This window comes from Pleurodeles waltl, chromosome 7 (genome assembly GCF_031143425.1).
Source record: "Pleurodeles waltl isolate 20211129_DDA chromosome 7, aPleWal1.hap1.20221129, whole genome shotgun sequence".
Lineage (NCBI taxonomy): Eukaryota > Metazoa > Chordata > Amphibia > Caudata > Salamandridae > Pleurodeles > Pleurodeles waltl.
Window position 1 is genome coordinate 540,000,878 of NC_090446.1, and position 16,980 is coordinate 540,017,857.

The window sequence follows — 16,980 nt, forward strand, 5'->3', positions numbered from 1 at the left end:
CTCAGGGCATTAATTAAGGAACTGGTAGCAGATAAATTGCCTCTTCCTTGATGAAACTGTCTCATCGCTGGCAGAAGCTGAATTTTTCACAAGCTTACCAACAAGTCCAACTAAAAGAAGACTCACAAGAACTGACTGCATTTATAGCTCCCATGGGTCCATTCAAATTCAAACTAATGCCATTTGGACCAGTATCAGTGGCATCTGCATTTCAGAGAGTAATGAGTTATATACCTAAAGGTGTTAAAGGTGTTAAAATGTATCAGGATGATTTACTGACATTGGGAAGGACTCTCAATGAACATGATGTTAGAGTGAAAATATTCTTGAAGAAATTGATGGATGAAGGCATGACAATAAAAAAATAGAAGTGTTAATTTGCTGTACACAAGGTAAATTATTTAGGGCATTTGATTTCAGGGAGAGGTGTTGCACCAAAAAAGGAATTAGTGGATAACCCCTTGAATTACCTCCACCGTGCACAAAAGATGAGGTAGTATAATTTTGTGGCATTGTAGAATACTATAGAAAATGTATTCTAAATTTAGCTGTTAAATCTTGTAATTTGAGATTACTAACTGCAAAAAATGAAGAATTTGTGTGGTCTAAAGAATGCCAGGAAGCGTTTGATAAACTAAAAAGAGAATTGCAAGAGGCACCCACTTTGCAAGCATTTATGTCAGGGAATGAAACTGTCATAGTTAGTGATGCTAGTGGTAAAGGTTTAGGTGCATTATTAAAACAAGTCGGAAATGGGAAAGAACAATGGATTGCCTGTGCTTCTAGACATTTATGAGGGGCTGGACTGCATTATTCATTGGTAGAAAGAAACGCATTGGTGGTATATTGGGCTTTAAATACATTTCTAAATTTCATTTGGGGAACACATTTCAAGATTTATACAGATCATAAACCATTGAAGGAAATCTTTCAAAAGAAATGTCTGGATTTAATATCAGCGAGAATTAGGAGATAGGTGATATCTTTACAAGAGTTTAATTTTACAGTAGAACATGTACCAGGAGTTACCATCAAACAGCAGATTGCTTTTCCAGACTGGTGGCTAATATGGAAATAGTTGATTCCCTTAAAGATATTTTGGAAAAAAATATCAGTGTGTGTGAAGTCACATCTAGTTGCTTGTCAGAAGAGGAATGGGTAAACAAAATAGGGAAAGATAATGAGTTAGTAGAGATTATACAAAAAGTGCAGTTCGACCGAATAGAATGTAGATCGGCGCTGAAGACATGGAAATTAGTGTCATTACCGTGGGTTAGTCCCATGGTCTGTAGAAAATTGCCTGCTGCTCCATGGCAAGAGGTGTCTATTGATATTGTTGGACCAATAAAAGGTGAACATAATACTACGTACTTAGTAGTAATGATGGACTTATGCTCCAGATGGGTAGAAGTTTCTTTTGTAAGAGAAGTAACAACAGAAAATATTATTAAGCTCTTACATGAAGTGCTTAAAAGAGAGGGTTTTCAAAAAACTTTACTCTCTGATCATGGTCCACAATTTTGTTCTTGAAGTATGGAAATTGTTTTTCAAACTGTGCGGTATAGAACACAAAACATGTTCCATTTACCATCCTGAGACTAATGGAGCAATAGAAAGGTTTAATAGAGTCATAAAGCAAAATATACAATTGTCTAAGGTGAATTCGCTAGATTGGAAACAAGAGTTACAAAAGTGCATCACTGCACATGTAAGACACCTCATACCAGTACTAAGAAATCTCTGTTTAAATTATTCAAAGAAAGATTGCCTAATACAATTCTATGTCCAAGCTAGCTGAATCGGGATGAAGGGATAAAATATAATGGAGTTGGTAAATGGAGAGATCATGAAGTGAGGATACAAAAGAAAAACAAGGAATATTACATTGAAAGGAAAAGACAAAAACAGAGTAAAGTAAAAGTTGGTTAAAATAAAAGCTCTTGATGGTTGTGCAACTTGGTCAAAGTATAGTAAACCCATTTAAGTAACAATGTGCTTTAAAAATGCAGGGAAAATACAAGATGGAAGAATATGGTAAAACAATTGTGTGGTGTTATTAAAGTTTGGAAAAGAAGAAGGTAAAATCTTGTTAAATCATCATCAACATGGGGAAAGTAAAAGAGAAATATGTAAAGAATCTCTCAATGATGATCAATTGAACAGATGCAAAAGAAGTATTTGTAAACACACCAGTCCAGTTTATTTGAAAGACTATATTTGTTTGAGTTTCTATTTTTTAGATGGTAGAAATATTTCATTAAAGGAAGAAGTGTTACATAGTGTTTACTGCTGACAAGGTGTTAGTAGCTGTCTGAGATAACAAAATGTAGAATGTAGAGTATAGAACATGGTTCAAAGAATAAGGCAGTTGTTGCCAGCTCTTGGTTGGGTGGAGTACTCTAATAAAGGACTGTGCCATTGTCCACACCTTGTGTCATTTGAGGATTAAAGTACATGTTACACAATTTCCTTTTACCAGGTTCAGAACCAGTAACCTGGGAGTTCTACAGAAGAAGCTTCAGGGGGCCTGTGTTGAAGGAAAGAGTTGCACCACTGCTAAGTTAGGGCATTAGAAGTATCCTTGCATTGGAAAGATACTGCCTAGAATAGAGCAATAGCGAAGGAGGTGAAGCATGAAACTGAAGCTGCCTGCTGCCAATCAAAGAAGACCTGCATCATTTATTCAGAGGCTGAGGTGTGGAAGAAGCATAATCACCTGTGACTGTGGGGGAATCACAAAAAAACAAAAAACAACTACCGGCTTCAAGGTTTTGCCAATAAAAATCAAAGTACCTAGTATTGTGTGGCACTAAAATATTCATGACAGCATTCTGCGCCTGCCACTGACAAACATGAGTGCCAGAGGCAGTGCTCTGCCACCAACTGTCAGAGAAGACATTGAACAATGATTTGCCATCACCACTGTGATCTGTGGTAGGCTTCAATCCCTTTTAAGATAGTGATCTGGTATATGAAGTCGGAAATGACTCAATGCAGAAGAGATCCACAGGACCACAAGCATTACAACCTGACTACCCTAGTATGGCTTCCCATGACTAGTACTGGGTTTGCAGGTGATCACTTTAGTGGCCAGGCACATACGCACAAAAAGATGACTTTAATAAAGAAGCTGGCTCGGGCCAGTGTGAAGGTGATCACTATTTGAGTGGCGTGTATGAGTGCATACATCAAAACAGCACTGCCCCTAATCTTCGACAGTGATAGAGCTTAAATTTTAGTAATGTCCCTCCTGTCACAAAAGTCAGCAGACTGGGACAGTTTACGTTTTATGAGCCTAAGGTAAACGCTGCACTGACACTCATTTATAGTGTGCAATTGCTAGCATTTCACAGTTTGACTTAGGTGCCTTTTGTATTAAATTTCATGTTAGATGGATAAATGTGATTTTAAAGTATAATTTAGACTTTAGACTAATTGTGCATATAGAAACAATATTAAATTTCTAATGATTAATGAGTTTTAAAATACGTGCAGAAATGAAAAATGCAGTTCTCTATTGTATTTGATGAAATTAATGTAGAAAGCTTTTTGTTTAACATGAAATGTATTATTCATATTAATGAGGCCTTAATAATGTTACATTTATTAGTTTATATTTTATGTGTGTTACAAAAACATATTAATTGAATGCAATGCCATAACTTTTTTGTGTTAGCATAAGTTAGGCCTGCAGAGCTTGAAATGTGCAGTCATGTAAAAGTGTTTCATTAATATTTTTTCATAACGTGAAGATTTTTTTCAGATGTCATTCTCATGAGAAATAAACCCTCGTTTAACAGCGTCCATTGTTTAAACGTGGAAAGATGAATTCTTTTAGCCTTGAAATTATAACAGTGAAGGAACATGGACTGATTTTGTATACAAATGTTTGAAACATATGTAGCGTCACAAAGATGGAAGATGTTCCCATGCCAGACTTGGAAAATTGTCAAACTGTTGCAACCTGAAGGCTGATGAAGAAGTATAAATTTGATGATATTCCTTCTACCTGACTTGAACTGATACCAATTGACAAATCAGATTGCTATATCTATTTCAAAATGTTGACGGACATTTGAACTTTGGTCAGTCTTGAGGAGTGGTGGTCAGTTCCCAGATGCTTCCTGATGCTTTGCTGATGAAGAATACCTGAATGCTGTACCCTTGGAAAGGTATCTCCCTCTCTGCCATTTGCCGTTGCCCTTTGAAATGCCCCTCTAGGTTAGAAACTCCACTATGCTGATGCTTTCCTTTTTATTATTTTTAGTTAGTGACCTGTAGCCCAAGTTATTCTTTTTCCAAATTATTTTTGTGTCTTTTTGTGCTTTTTGTATCTTGCCTGCATGTGTTCCTTCCCACACATGTACTTCCCTAATTTGGTTAGCTGTAGGGTTGGCCTGTGCCCAGACAAAGATTATTGACTCTGCCTTTAGACAAAAATGATTGTGTCATATTTTTTGATGGCTCCTGTTTAAGAGATACTGAAGGAAACCTGAGAGCTGGTTATGCAGTTTGCACAGTCTCAGGTATGATAGAAAATTCATGGCTTCAAGGAGTCTTTTCTGCCCAAGCAGCCAAATTGATTGCTCTTACCAGAGCATGCTGTGTTTCTGAACAGCTTAAAGTTACCATTTTCACTGACTGTATGGGTTTGGTGTCGTTCATGACAGTTGTGGTCCTAGAGGGGTTTCATGGCCTCTTCTGGATCACCAATATGAAAAGTTTAACAACTGTTGAAAGCATTACAGTTACCTGTGAAAATTAGCATTGTAAAATGTGCAGCACATCAAATTATTACATCTCCTTGGGCAATGCGTATGCAGATGAGGTGGCTGGATATTGTGCCTTGCATGGTACTTCCTTTAATAGGAATGGACTTATAGAAGCAATGATGAGAAAAGTCAAAATTTCTTTATTACAGCCATTTATACTTGGGAAGAAGTTAAAAGGTTGCTGGACGAAGTATCAGAGGAAGAACGACAGGGTTTGAATTAGAGCAGGTGGTGTGCAGAGAGCTGAGGATATAGTTTGGGTGTCAAGTGATGAGAAAGCAGTGTTGCCAAATAGCTTTCTGTCCCCAGTGGCAAGATACTACCATGGAGAGGTGCATATAGGTAGAGACGCAATGATCAGAACATTCAGGCAGACATGGCACAAACCCAGATTCAAATTGGTTGCTGAAGCAGTGTGTCACAGATGTATAACATGTCCACAAATGCATGTAGGGAAATTCACTGTTGTTAATCTGAGGCATATCGGCAGATGAAGGGGACCTTTCAACAGAATACAACTTGATTTCATTGAAATGCCAGTGTGCAATTGGCTGAGATATGTGTTGGCTGTGGTTTGTGGAAAAATAGCCTCACAGTTGCAAAGCTGCTAATGAGTGAGGTGATACCTCAATTCAGTTTTCCGGCTTTTCTGGAATCAGACTCAGGAACTCATTTGAACAGGGAAATTCTTAAATTATTGTGTGCAGCTTTACAAATTGAGCAAAGATAGCACTGCAGTTACAGACCAAAAGCTTCAAGACTGGTAGAGCAAATTAATGGAACTTTGAAATCCAGATTGGTGAAAGTATGTGCATCCACAACTCTGAAATGGCTAAACGCTTTGTCTCTTGTCCTGATAAGAAGACAAGCTTGTCACCTTATGGGATCATCATGGGGCAGCAGTGTGTGCAAATGCTCTTGTGAACATCAAAGTCCATTTGGTACTGGTTTATTGCAATCGACTAGCTGATGTGGTTTGTTCTTTGTCTCGCCAGGTTGGAGAAGCAACTGCACAACCACAACCCAAACTTTATGACAACCTGAGTCCTGGTTCATGGGTGGTGATGAAAAAGCATGTGAGAAAGTCATGCTCATACTGCGTTGGAAAGGGCCTTACCAGATTGCTCTGGTAACATCAAAAGCTGTGAAGTGTGCTGGTCTTCTGAACTGGATTCACACAAACCACGCTCGCAAAGATCCAAGTTCACCTGATGAAACAGCACCTTTTCCCGAAGGGTGGTTACAGTAAGAGAGAGGGTCCAGGTTAGCCAACCTGTGGGGACTGGACAGGTGGCTAAAGCAGAGCATGCACAGTCTGGTGAAATCCTGAGCAAGTCCATAGCAGTGGAAGGTACAGAAGTGTCGAGACAGAGTCAGGTGTCTCCTGCTAGCTCAGAAAACATTGAAACCCCACTTGTGCCAGAGAAAAGAGTTGTGACCAGAGACCAGTGGCATGAGAAAAGCCCAGAGCCATTGATAAAAGTGCCTCCTACTATTGCTGCAGTGACTGAAGAGTCAAGTCAAAGTGACTGAGTTTGAAGGTCGTGAATCAAGGAGGTAAAAAAAGAAAAAGAGTGCAAAGGTGAAGATATTCAACTCCTGAACGGGTTTATTTCGCAGCCAGTGATTGGGAGGAGTTATTTGCCTTTTGTACTAACAATTTGACTCCAGCTGTACATTTTTGAGATTGAAATTACCTTGGAGCTGCACTTTGAAATGTCATTGCTGCTTGATGAACAAAGACATAATTTAAAGGAAGTGCTCATTAATAATTATCAGTCCTTATATCAGTAAGGCAACTTGAATTTTAGTAGTGATTTTTCAACACTTGCAAGTAGAGAAACTCTTTGTGAACTTTTAGAAGATCAATAACATTGTGAATAATTGCAACACATATTTTTGAGAAGATTGATTTTTGATTTTTTCTTTGCTCAAATAGAGGAAAAACAGTAAAATACTAGAATGTGCTTTGCATTTGTATATTTCTAAATTTTAGATTTTTGTAGATTTGAGTCATAATGCTGTCTGAGTCTAGACAAGCCACGAAATCCGATCAAAATAACAGGAGTAAATGCAAGTAGGTGTATGCAAGCTTAACAATTGTGTGTGATTGTGATTATTTTGATGATTATTAGATTGAGTTTGCCAGTGGGAAATGAACCTGAGAGAAATTCAGTCACAAGTGCCCCGGCTTTAGGAGATCCACTCGCAGATTGAGATCCCCTGTACGAGGATGAGAGATTATTACATACTGACAGAGCTAAGGGAGACTTGACATCAAATTTGTAGTACAAATTATTGTACGAGTATATTAAAACTCTGCAAGTTTGTGATTGCTATGTTTGCAAACAAATCCCTTGATCAGAGCCGGAAGGAATCACTTATCACAGCTTGCCACTAACTTATTGAATTTCTTGTAGTCTGTTACTAACTCTGTTATATCAGCAGGAGTATTTTCAATACATATATTTAAATTATTTTTTGGGTGTTTTCTTTTGTACCTATTATGAAGAATCTGAGTGGCATTACTAAAGCGCAAACATTGACACTGTGGGAGGATTCTTTGAATCTACCCTGACCTTTGGAACAGTTTATGCCCTCAAGAATAATTTGACTTCCATGCTTAGTGCAGTAGGAAAGGAGTTCATTGGACAAGTTGAGGAAAGAAGGAGGCAATGAAAGCTAATGTAGAAAAGGTAATTGTAGTATTAGATTGGGAAAGAGACCCCGCACATGCCACAGTGAAGAATAGTCAAGGGTTCTTAGCCTTAGATTGGCAACAAGTTGGGAAATTATGTGTACATAGACCAAAGTCAGAGATGGACACTCATTCTATAGGAACTAGTGAATGTAGACATGTTTGTGTGTTTAGAAGCACATGTACTTTTTTGTTAAATGGACAGGAACATGCCATACGAGGTGTTTAATTTTACTTTTGCCATTAAACTTAAGAAGAACATCTTGGAGTGCTGTGCCCTCCTTACAACAGAGATTCCTCCAAATACTATGGGCAAGAGATTCCGGAAGGGCTACTGTCTGCTCTGGACTAAGGTACCAGAAGATCAGTCTTCTCCAATGAGTATTTTGTGAGCTACTCTTAGGTCTCCAGCTGCCTGTCAGTAGGTCTCATGTGTCCAGCTCAGCCTACAAAATTATAAGCTTTTGCATGGCTGAATTATTATAGCTATACCAAAATCGAAATGTTTGTGTTCAAAGCCAAAATGAGAACATTTTCAGAACTCCTAAGCTGATGTTTGGAGAAAAATGGTTGAATTCTCAAACTATATTTAATGCTTGCTAAAATAAGTATCTTGGTGCCAGTGATATTCAAGCTTTAGCTATTATATATTACCTATGTAAAGGCATTCCAAACTGGCAAAGCCTTTTTTACATTACTTCTGACTATTCTGCCTGACTCACTGAGGTGATCATGGCTAGTAAGTTTTAATGATGTGGCTACTAATATACTCTTGTCTGATATCACTATTACAGATCATAAATTGCACTTATTACAGAAAAAGTTGGCGACCCCTGCACTATATACTGTCTTAAAGAAGCAGCCCAGCTGTCTCCTGAACAACAGCATTCAGTAATCAAGAGTGGATGAGCTAATTGAAGTGCTCTCTGATGGTTATGTGCAGTACTCTGTTGTGTGAATGACATAAACTATTTTTTCTTTCATAATTCAAAGCACAGGCTACATATTCATTTATTGATTAGTACTGGATGTTGTATTGAGCTTTGAATGTTTAACCTCACAACCCTGCCCTGAGTAAGCCTTGTTCTGCTCAACGTTTCTGCTGTGGATGCCAAGTGCCAGAGGGGTGTACTTGTTGCTCAGTTGGGCTCAACAGTAAAGTATAGCCACAAAACACCAGTAGGAAAGGCTGTGATTGTTGCAATCTGAACTCAGTCTGCTTGGAACTCCTGAAAATGGTCCCACAGGTTGTGAAGCAGAATTCTGTCCTTAACCTAAAGACACATGTAGCCGTCCTTCTGTGACATGAGAACATAAAAACAAGAAAAGGCATTTAGGGCCAGATGTACAAAAATGCAATTTTGCATCTCCTAAGTAGCCACTTCATAGAAACCACTTTTAAGGAAATGCAAAATGCTATGTACAGAGATACCAATTTCCTAATAGCGATTTCTACACAGTAGAAATCGCTATTAGGAAATCGCAAATAAGGAATTCCTTTGCATTTCAGTAAATGGGCCGGTTTTGCATTTCCCATGCAAAGCCAAGGATGGCAATGGGCAAAGGCCCCCCTTGGTGCACCCCAAAATTAGTGGTGCACATGTAGAGCACACATATGCCCAAGGGGCATGTGTGTGCTCTACTGCAATTTAAAAAAAGCATTCTGGGGTGCACATGTTTACCACTGACTTCAAGTTGATGGCAACTGCAGTTCCTAAATGCCCAAATCGCATTTAGAGAATGCTTTGTACATCAGAATAAGAATCGCAAATAGGTAATCAGGTTCAGAGAGAAAATCACAATATGCAATTTACTAAAGGCCTTTGTAATCACAAAAGGCCATTTTGAATTTCTTAAGGGCCCAAAATACCGATTCGGACCGTTAAGTAATGCAAAAGGGCTTTGTACAACTTGCCCTTAGTCCTTACTGACCACGACCTGTGCCATATAATTTCATATCACACAGCTTAATTGATCTTTTTTCAGCATGTAAGTACACTTTCAGTGACAGACTGAAATGTTTCTATTCTCATTATGTGAATGTTGCTCACTATTTTCACCGCTTTGTCACAGGAGAGTAACAGTGAGTGCAGAAGTCTGGTTCCAACTTGTAGTTTTCTTTGTTCCCTACCAGAGTGACTGTAATTCCACTGGTGATGATGAACAGGAATGCCTTTGTTGGGACTGAGTCAACGTCTCACTAATTTGTAGTTACCACTTGTAGATTGCAGTTATGTTGGGTCAGGTTTACATATGCAGCTCCAGATGCCTCTCTCCTCAGATACAGACCATTTTCACCTTGCCTCCCTAAATTCTTAAATCCCAGTCCAATCATTCATGTAAAACAAAATGACAGCACTTTCTATGTATCATAATGTGGACTACCTTAAGGTAACACCACAAAAACCTATGCTAATATGAACGGACAATATGGCAGTCATTACAACCCTGGCGGTCCAAGACCGCCAGGGCTGTTTTGACAGAAGCACCGCCAACAGGCTGGCGGTGCTTCCAAGCTCATTACGACCACGGTGGTTGTGCCGCGGTCGCACCGCCAGGGCCGGCAGTTTCCCGCCACATTTGCCCGGACGGTGATAATCTGCCAGGGCAGCGCTGCTTGCAGCGCTGCCCAGGGGATTACGAGCCCCCGACCCTGACAGGGCCCGTGCGGCTTTTCACTGTCTGCCTCTCAGACAATGAAAAGCGCGACGGGTGCAACTGCACCCGTCGCACAGCCGTAACACCGCCGGCTCCACTTGGAGCCGGCTCCTGTGTTGTGGCCATGATCCCCGCTGGGCCGGCGGGCGGAAACCAGGTTTCCGCCCGCCGGCCCAGCAGGGATATCAAAATGACAGCGGCCGGAGTGCCGCCTCATTGGCGGCCGCCCAGTGGTCAGATTTTGGCAGGAGGCTGAAGCCGCCCGTCAAGGTCATAATGAGGGCCTATATGTTTTGCCTCCTGTTCCGGGTAACACTTTAGCATCTCCAAGTAAATGCTGCTTCTGAAAAATCAGATGGTCCCAATTTTTGGCTAAACTACCGATTACGCTATACTCGGATTCTTAAATTAGTGATGAACTGGTTAAAAATAATTTGTTTAAAGGTATGACTATTTAGACAAGCCTTAAGAGACTAATGTAATGGGTTAGAAACCCCTGACTCTTATCATAAAATAACCAATGTTCACCCATTGCTGTGCAGTTCAGTTTGCATTGCAGCTAACACCGTGATGTGGCATCTCCTTAAGGAGGATAATCTCACTACTGAAACAGAGATCACCAGCCCCTCTGAACAGGGGGTACATTTGAGCGGAGTCAGTGTGACGGTTGAAGTAGGGATCTGGTGAGAGAGTTAGAGCAGGGGCGGCAGACTAGCAGGGTGGAGCATTCCACCATACCCTATGTCTGAAACCTGAATCTCATGTGATGTTACTAGCCAGATTTTCCTGTTGGTATACCCATGACCACTACCCTCGCAGCTACACAATCTGGGTATTGTAATACTGGTCGGTTATAATTGAATGGGGCAGTGCCTCACCTGAGAATACATCTTCACCCAATACATAATCAGGGTTTCATGTTAATGGGTCCTCTGCATAGCTGTAGAAAATGGCAAAAGTACAGCAGCGACAGTTTCATAAAAACACAACAGTCCTAATTGGCAAAAAGTACAAAGATACAAATCTGCTGACCAAAGGGAACATAATAGGAGGCAAGAAAATTCACCCATTAGCTGAAAGATGTAGTTTCCCCCATTCCTATGGACATCCACCAAGGAGGACTCATTATGTAAGTACCTACTGCTCATCCTTCACTACTGCAAAAAAAAATATTGAGTTTGAAAGAGAACAATTTTTTTAGTAAGAATGTTTACAAAATTCTTTTTTGCATGCTCAGTCAGAACACACCCTCAATAATAACCTGGAATAACTACCTCCTGTGCCAAGGTCCCCATAGCCAGTGGTCCAACATCTTGTTCCAGTTCTGAATTGGTGTGTAGCATACGGCAGACAGACAGGTTGGATTTTACTAGTGAAGAGAACTTCAGATGACATTTTCACTAGAGCAACATCGTAGCTGCTCGGGATGTCCATATTGTAGAAGTAGTCTGTGTAGTTCTCATGAAAATGTATCTGTTGAATTCTTCTTCCAAATCTACCAAACTCCATGTATTCTGTTTCCGACATGCTATACAAACGGGATCCTGGAAAGGCTATTCTCCAGACACTGAGATCTCCAACTTCAAGCCTGCAGAAAAAAAGAGGATGTATTAAGATCCAGAGACAATATTGAGGTTCATGTTCTGCATAAGCTATAGCCAGGGGAGGCTGGTGAGAAGAATATACGAAAGACATCTTATTAGGAGGTTGGAGGAAATCTTGATTCATCAGGCAATGGGAGTTATTGACTGAATTAGCATTATGAGCCTTGAGGAATACACTATCCCTGCAGAGTTCTCCACTGGCCTTTTCGCCAAGACAAGCATGGCAACATGTCAAAGAGGAAAAGTTCCCAGTATCTGGGGAAAGAGCTGTGGCAATTAATATAGAAACTGAGACGGCTACATTAGTTTGTGTGATTCCTGCACTAGATAATTATCAAACCTGGGCAGAATTCCATGCTGATTACCTCCACCCCCATAACGAGGCCAATGTCATGTCTCACAATAGCTGTCTGTTTGACATAGCATGTCGAAAAGCAAAGCCTCTCTCAAGTCCTGTACTCCATGAAGAGGAGGCAGTTTTTCCTGGACTTCCTGTCAGCAAAGTTTATTCTAGTGTTCTCATGCACCACAACATGTTCACACCACATCAGGGTGCTAATTAATGCCATGAAAGGGGAGGAGAATCACCTGAAATGGTTTACAACTTCAAATCATCCGGACAGCAAAATCATGCCGTTGCAAAGTTACATTTCCAGTGCAATTTTTGCCAAACGCTTACTTTACCTTAAACAAATGTTAGACTTAAAATGTTTTGATAGATAGAAAAAATGAATGTTTAACTTAGCAACATTTTTATACCCTGATTGTGTAAAAATTCCTCTTAATCATAAACAGCCCTTCTTCTCCTTTTTCACATGAAAAAGAAACAGCAGCCTACAAAGGACAATGTAGCTACGCACTGAAGGGGAATACTTTTTTTAATATTCAGCATGTCCCACTTTTATACATTAAACGCCCGGGCTTGTAAACTGTAAGGGAAGTTAATGGGTAAAGTAGCTCATGTCTAAAAGTTGGCCCTACATGCTACAGTTGTTTTCTATGACATATATTACAACCAGGGCCGGCTTTAGGACTGGTGGCGCCCTGTGCAACAGTTTATTTTGGCGCCCCCTACCCCATGACCTCCTCCTCGGTTTCACTCACTACCACCCGGCAATTGTGCCCCTTATCTCTCCATCGCTCCCTTTTCAAAAACATTCATGTGTTTTAAAGAACTTGTAAAGGCTGGCTTTACTAATCCACTCAGCTATCCACATAAATATAGGGGCATATTTAAGAGCCCCAAGCGCCATTCTAACTCCACATCAGCGTCATTTTTTTAAGCTAATGTGGCATTAGAATGCCAAAAACGCTGCGCCATATTTACAAAGTGGCTCAATGCATGCATTGCACCACTTTGTAACCCTTTGTGTTACATTATGCCTGCGCCAGGCATAATGTATGCAAAGGTGCCATTCCCCCCATTAGGGGGGCCAAACAAATAGCACAAAGAAATCTGACCGATTTCTTTCGGTACTTTTAATGCCTGCTCAAAGTAGGCGTTAAAAGGAGGCTTCCGTTGGTTACAATGGACATCTGGGTGCTTTGAAGAATTAGCATCAAAAATGTTCACGCTAATCCTGCAAAGCGCCGGACTAGCTTAAAAAATTCTGACGCCACTCCCCTAATTACCTCCATGGTGTGCCTTATTTTAAATACAGCGCACACATGATGGCGTTTGGGGCACTAAGGGGCACAAGAAAAGTGGCACAGCACTGTGTGCAGCTCTACTTTTTTCAAATATACCCCAAACAGGCATATTTAAGAGCCCCTAGTACCATTCTAAAGCCACATTAGTGTCATTTTTTTACGCTAATGTGGCGTTAGAAGGCCAAAACCGCTGCGCCATATGTAGAAAGTGGTCCAATGCATGCATTGGACCACTTTGTAACCCTTTGCGCTACATTATGCCTGCGCCAGGCATAGTGTATGCAAAGGGGGCATCCCCCCATTAGGGGGTGCCAAAAAAATGACACAAAGAAATCTGTCAGATTTCTTTGGGTCATTTTGTTCTGGCACTTTTAACGCCTGCTCAGAGCAGACATTAGGAGGCTTCCATTGGTTACAATGGGCCTCTGGGTGCTTTTCAGGATTAGCGCCAACATTTTTTACGCTAATCCTGCAAAGCACCGAACTAGCATAAAAAAGTCTGATGAAGTCCCCTAATTACCGCCATGGTGAGCCATATTTTAAATATGATGCACACATGGTGGCGTTAGTGGGGTGCTAAGGGGTGCAAGAAAAGTGGCGCTGCACTATGTGCAGCACCACTTTTCTTAAATATGCCCCACACTTCTATTTTTTGCAGCAGGCATATTAACCCTCTATGCTACTTTGATCCAAATCTGCCACTAGGCAAAACTCCCATCTCTCTCCCTAGCAGGAACATTAATCACAAGAGGTATCATGACATTTTAACTGTTTCCTGAAGACTGGACGCACAAGCAACTTTTCAGCCGGTGCTTTTAAATAGCAAGTTTCGAAAGGTATTGTTAAACACAGCGCCCCCCTGAGGTCAGCTCCGGGTGCGACAGCACAGCTCGCACCACCAAAAAGCCGCCCTAATTACAACCGTGTTCTATCCTTAAGCCTTCAGTGTTCTATCCTTAAGCCTTTCAGGCTACAAACATATGTAAGAAAGCATTCTTTTGTAGTAACACATCTTGATGGTCCAGATGTAGCAGTCAGCATGTGACATTTAGGTTTATGTCACTGGTGCAATTCCTGCACCACACTACCGTGGCCTTATTTAAAAGGTAAATCAGTAATTGGAATTTCCAATTTTTACATCATATTTAGGGGTCAGAGCATACACACAGAGAATCTCACAGTGCCCAACATAAAAGTTTTGGAAGTGGGAGATAGAGGAGATTCAAAAACATGCACTTCCCATTCACATCTTGTACTCTATTACCACAAGAGACAGGCCCAACAAAACTGTCACCTTACTGCAGTACTGCAGGGTTTTGAGTAAAAAAAGAACGCCATTTGAAAGCAGGCATTAAAGGGAGAAATCTTTCCATTTCTTCTTTCTTTTCTGACTTTGCATATGTGCTGTACAGCACACATACAAAGTAGTAAAAATGTAAAAATTCTCTAGGTAAAGTATTTTGTACTGGAAGGAAACCTTCCAGTTCAAAACCTATGCTACACACCCTTGTTCTATGGCCCAAAATTATCTGTGTGGTGCATGCCAGCAAAACTTTGTGCTAGGGAGAGGGGAGAAGAGTGCCAGATCTCTGAAGATGTGGTGCTCTCCTGCTCGCTTCCTGTCACCAAGCGCAGCATTTTTGGCTGCTGCGCTGTGTTGAGTAACACTTTAGTGAATCTGGGCCAGATATTTCAAAGGATTTTGAATTCGCAAATCGGTAAATTCCACCATAGGCGAATGCAAAATCGCCTTTCAGGATGTCTGAAAGGCAGTGCGGTGCAATTTTAGAGAATCGCAATTTTTAGCGATTCCCTAAAATTGCAACTGTGAATAGTGAAACGCAAATTGTGATTCTCTAAATAGGAGATCGCAAATAGGGAATTCCTATTTGCGATTTCCAAAGCACATGTATCATGCATTTCCTAAATGCAAATTTGGCATTTAGGAAATGCAATTACCACAAATTCAAGTTTGGTGGTAAGCATGTGCAATTTTTAAAAATGGATTACAAATGCATTTTTAAAAATGACATGTAGCACTTTACATGTCCACAAATATTTTTTTGGGGTGCATCAAAGGGGGCCTTAGGCCCCCAGCACCTTGGGGTTTGCATTACCTAATTTGCGAATTCCTAACAGGAATTCGCAAATTAGGTAATGCAAAACCATTCACACCTGTGAATGCTGGGCTGCATTGCGTTCGAAGGAGAGAGCAGGAGAGCACCATAACTACAGAGAAATGGCGCACTCCTCCCCTCTTCTAGCAGTGGCATAGAATTTTATTGCTGAGCACCATGCACACACCTTTGCAGCATAGTGCAGGGGTGTGTTTAATTGTAGCATAGGTTTTGTCCTGGAAAGGTACTCTTCCAATACAAACTGCTAAACCTAGACAACATTTAAAACTTTTCCTACTTTGTATGTGTGCTGTACAGTGAGCAAAGTCAGAAAAGAAAAGAGAAATTTAAACATTTCTACTTTTAACACCAGCTTTCAAATGATGTCAATTTTTTATGTAAAACAGGGGCGGAGTTTGCCTGGCTTAAAGATGGCCACCTAATCAACGAGCTCCGGCCGCTACATAAAATCCTTCATCATCCCTTTCCAACGTGCATATTCTGCAAAATGAACACCACCATCTGTAAGACAAGACTCTACTGTGCTACCTGGGGCTGAAATTTCAGCTCTGAGAGAGTGATCAGGGCCATCGGACCCAGTGTGACCTTCCCTACCTTAGCTGCCGTGAGTGAGCATGGCCTGAAATGCTGATCGGAGGTATGCACAAACCATGGCTTTGGTGGAGGTAACTCTCACCAGGGCGGACTGAGATATCTGCCCCACTCTGGGGCGGTTGACGCATCGCCTGGTTCCCGGGGGAATCAGGTAAACATGGGAGCCGGAACAACTGGAGCGATGGAGGGGCATGTTGCAGCCCGGCTGAAAGAGACTGCTGCACGGAGGTGAGCCGCTGTGGGGCCGAAGGTCTAATCAGGCACAAATAGCTGGGCCGCGCCACATGCGGGATCGGTCAGATGCACGGACTTTGAATTACTGGCCTGCTCGGGCCCCTGGGCACACACCCCCTCTTTTTGTGACTTAAACTATGCGGGGTGCACTGCTACATGGCATTCTGTCTTCTGGCTGTGATGTGGGCACTGATTGGACATGAGGGCCGGTGCCTGGGTGAGCTGCCGCGCGGGACGTAGGATTGCCCCGGCACTGCGGACAATCGGGGCACATGCAGCTACTGTCTATTTGGCTACAGACACAGAAGAGTATACATGGTATCAGCAGGCATTTACTACCAACATAGATTATTGACTGAGGGCTTCTGAGAGCCACACAGCTGGCTGTGCACCTTGTGATTCTAAGCGTGGTGATACATGATACCAATATCGACACTGCCCAGATAAGGCTTCACCAATTGCACTATCCGAAGCCACGGACATGCCAACACAGGTCCCTGTGGGGTGGCAGAGACGGGGGACCTGTCATTTGTCAACAGCTCCATAGACTTTACATACCTTATTGACAGCTCCATGGGGAGTGGTGCTTCATGTTCCTGTGTGCTGCCCCAAGGCTGGATTTACACTCCTGA

General features: G+C 41.4%; 1 protein-coding gene across 4 annotated transcripts in view; it reads right to left on the reverse strand.

Moving 5' to 3' along the window:
- The window catches only part of LOC138304315 (transmembrane protease serine 9-like), a 1,357,906-nt gene that overhangs the window by 527,638 nt on the left and 813,288 nt on the right, over window positions 1-16,980 (reverse strand). For all 4 annotated transcript variants that reach the window (XM_069244270.1, XM_069244271.1, XM_069244272.1 and 1 more), the window contains one exon: window positions 11,403-11,716. In XM_069244270.1, coding sequence (XP_069100371.1) covers window positions 11,403-11,716 — 314 coding nt within the window. The remainder of the gene's footprint in view (window positions 1-11,402; window positions 11,717-16,980) is intronic.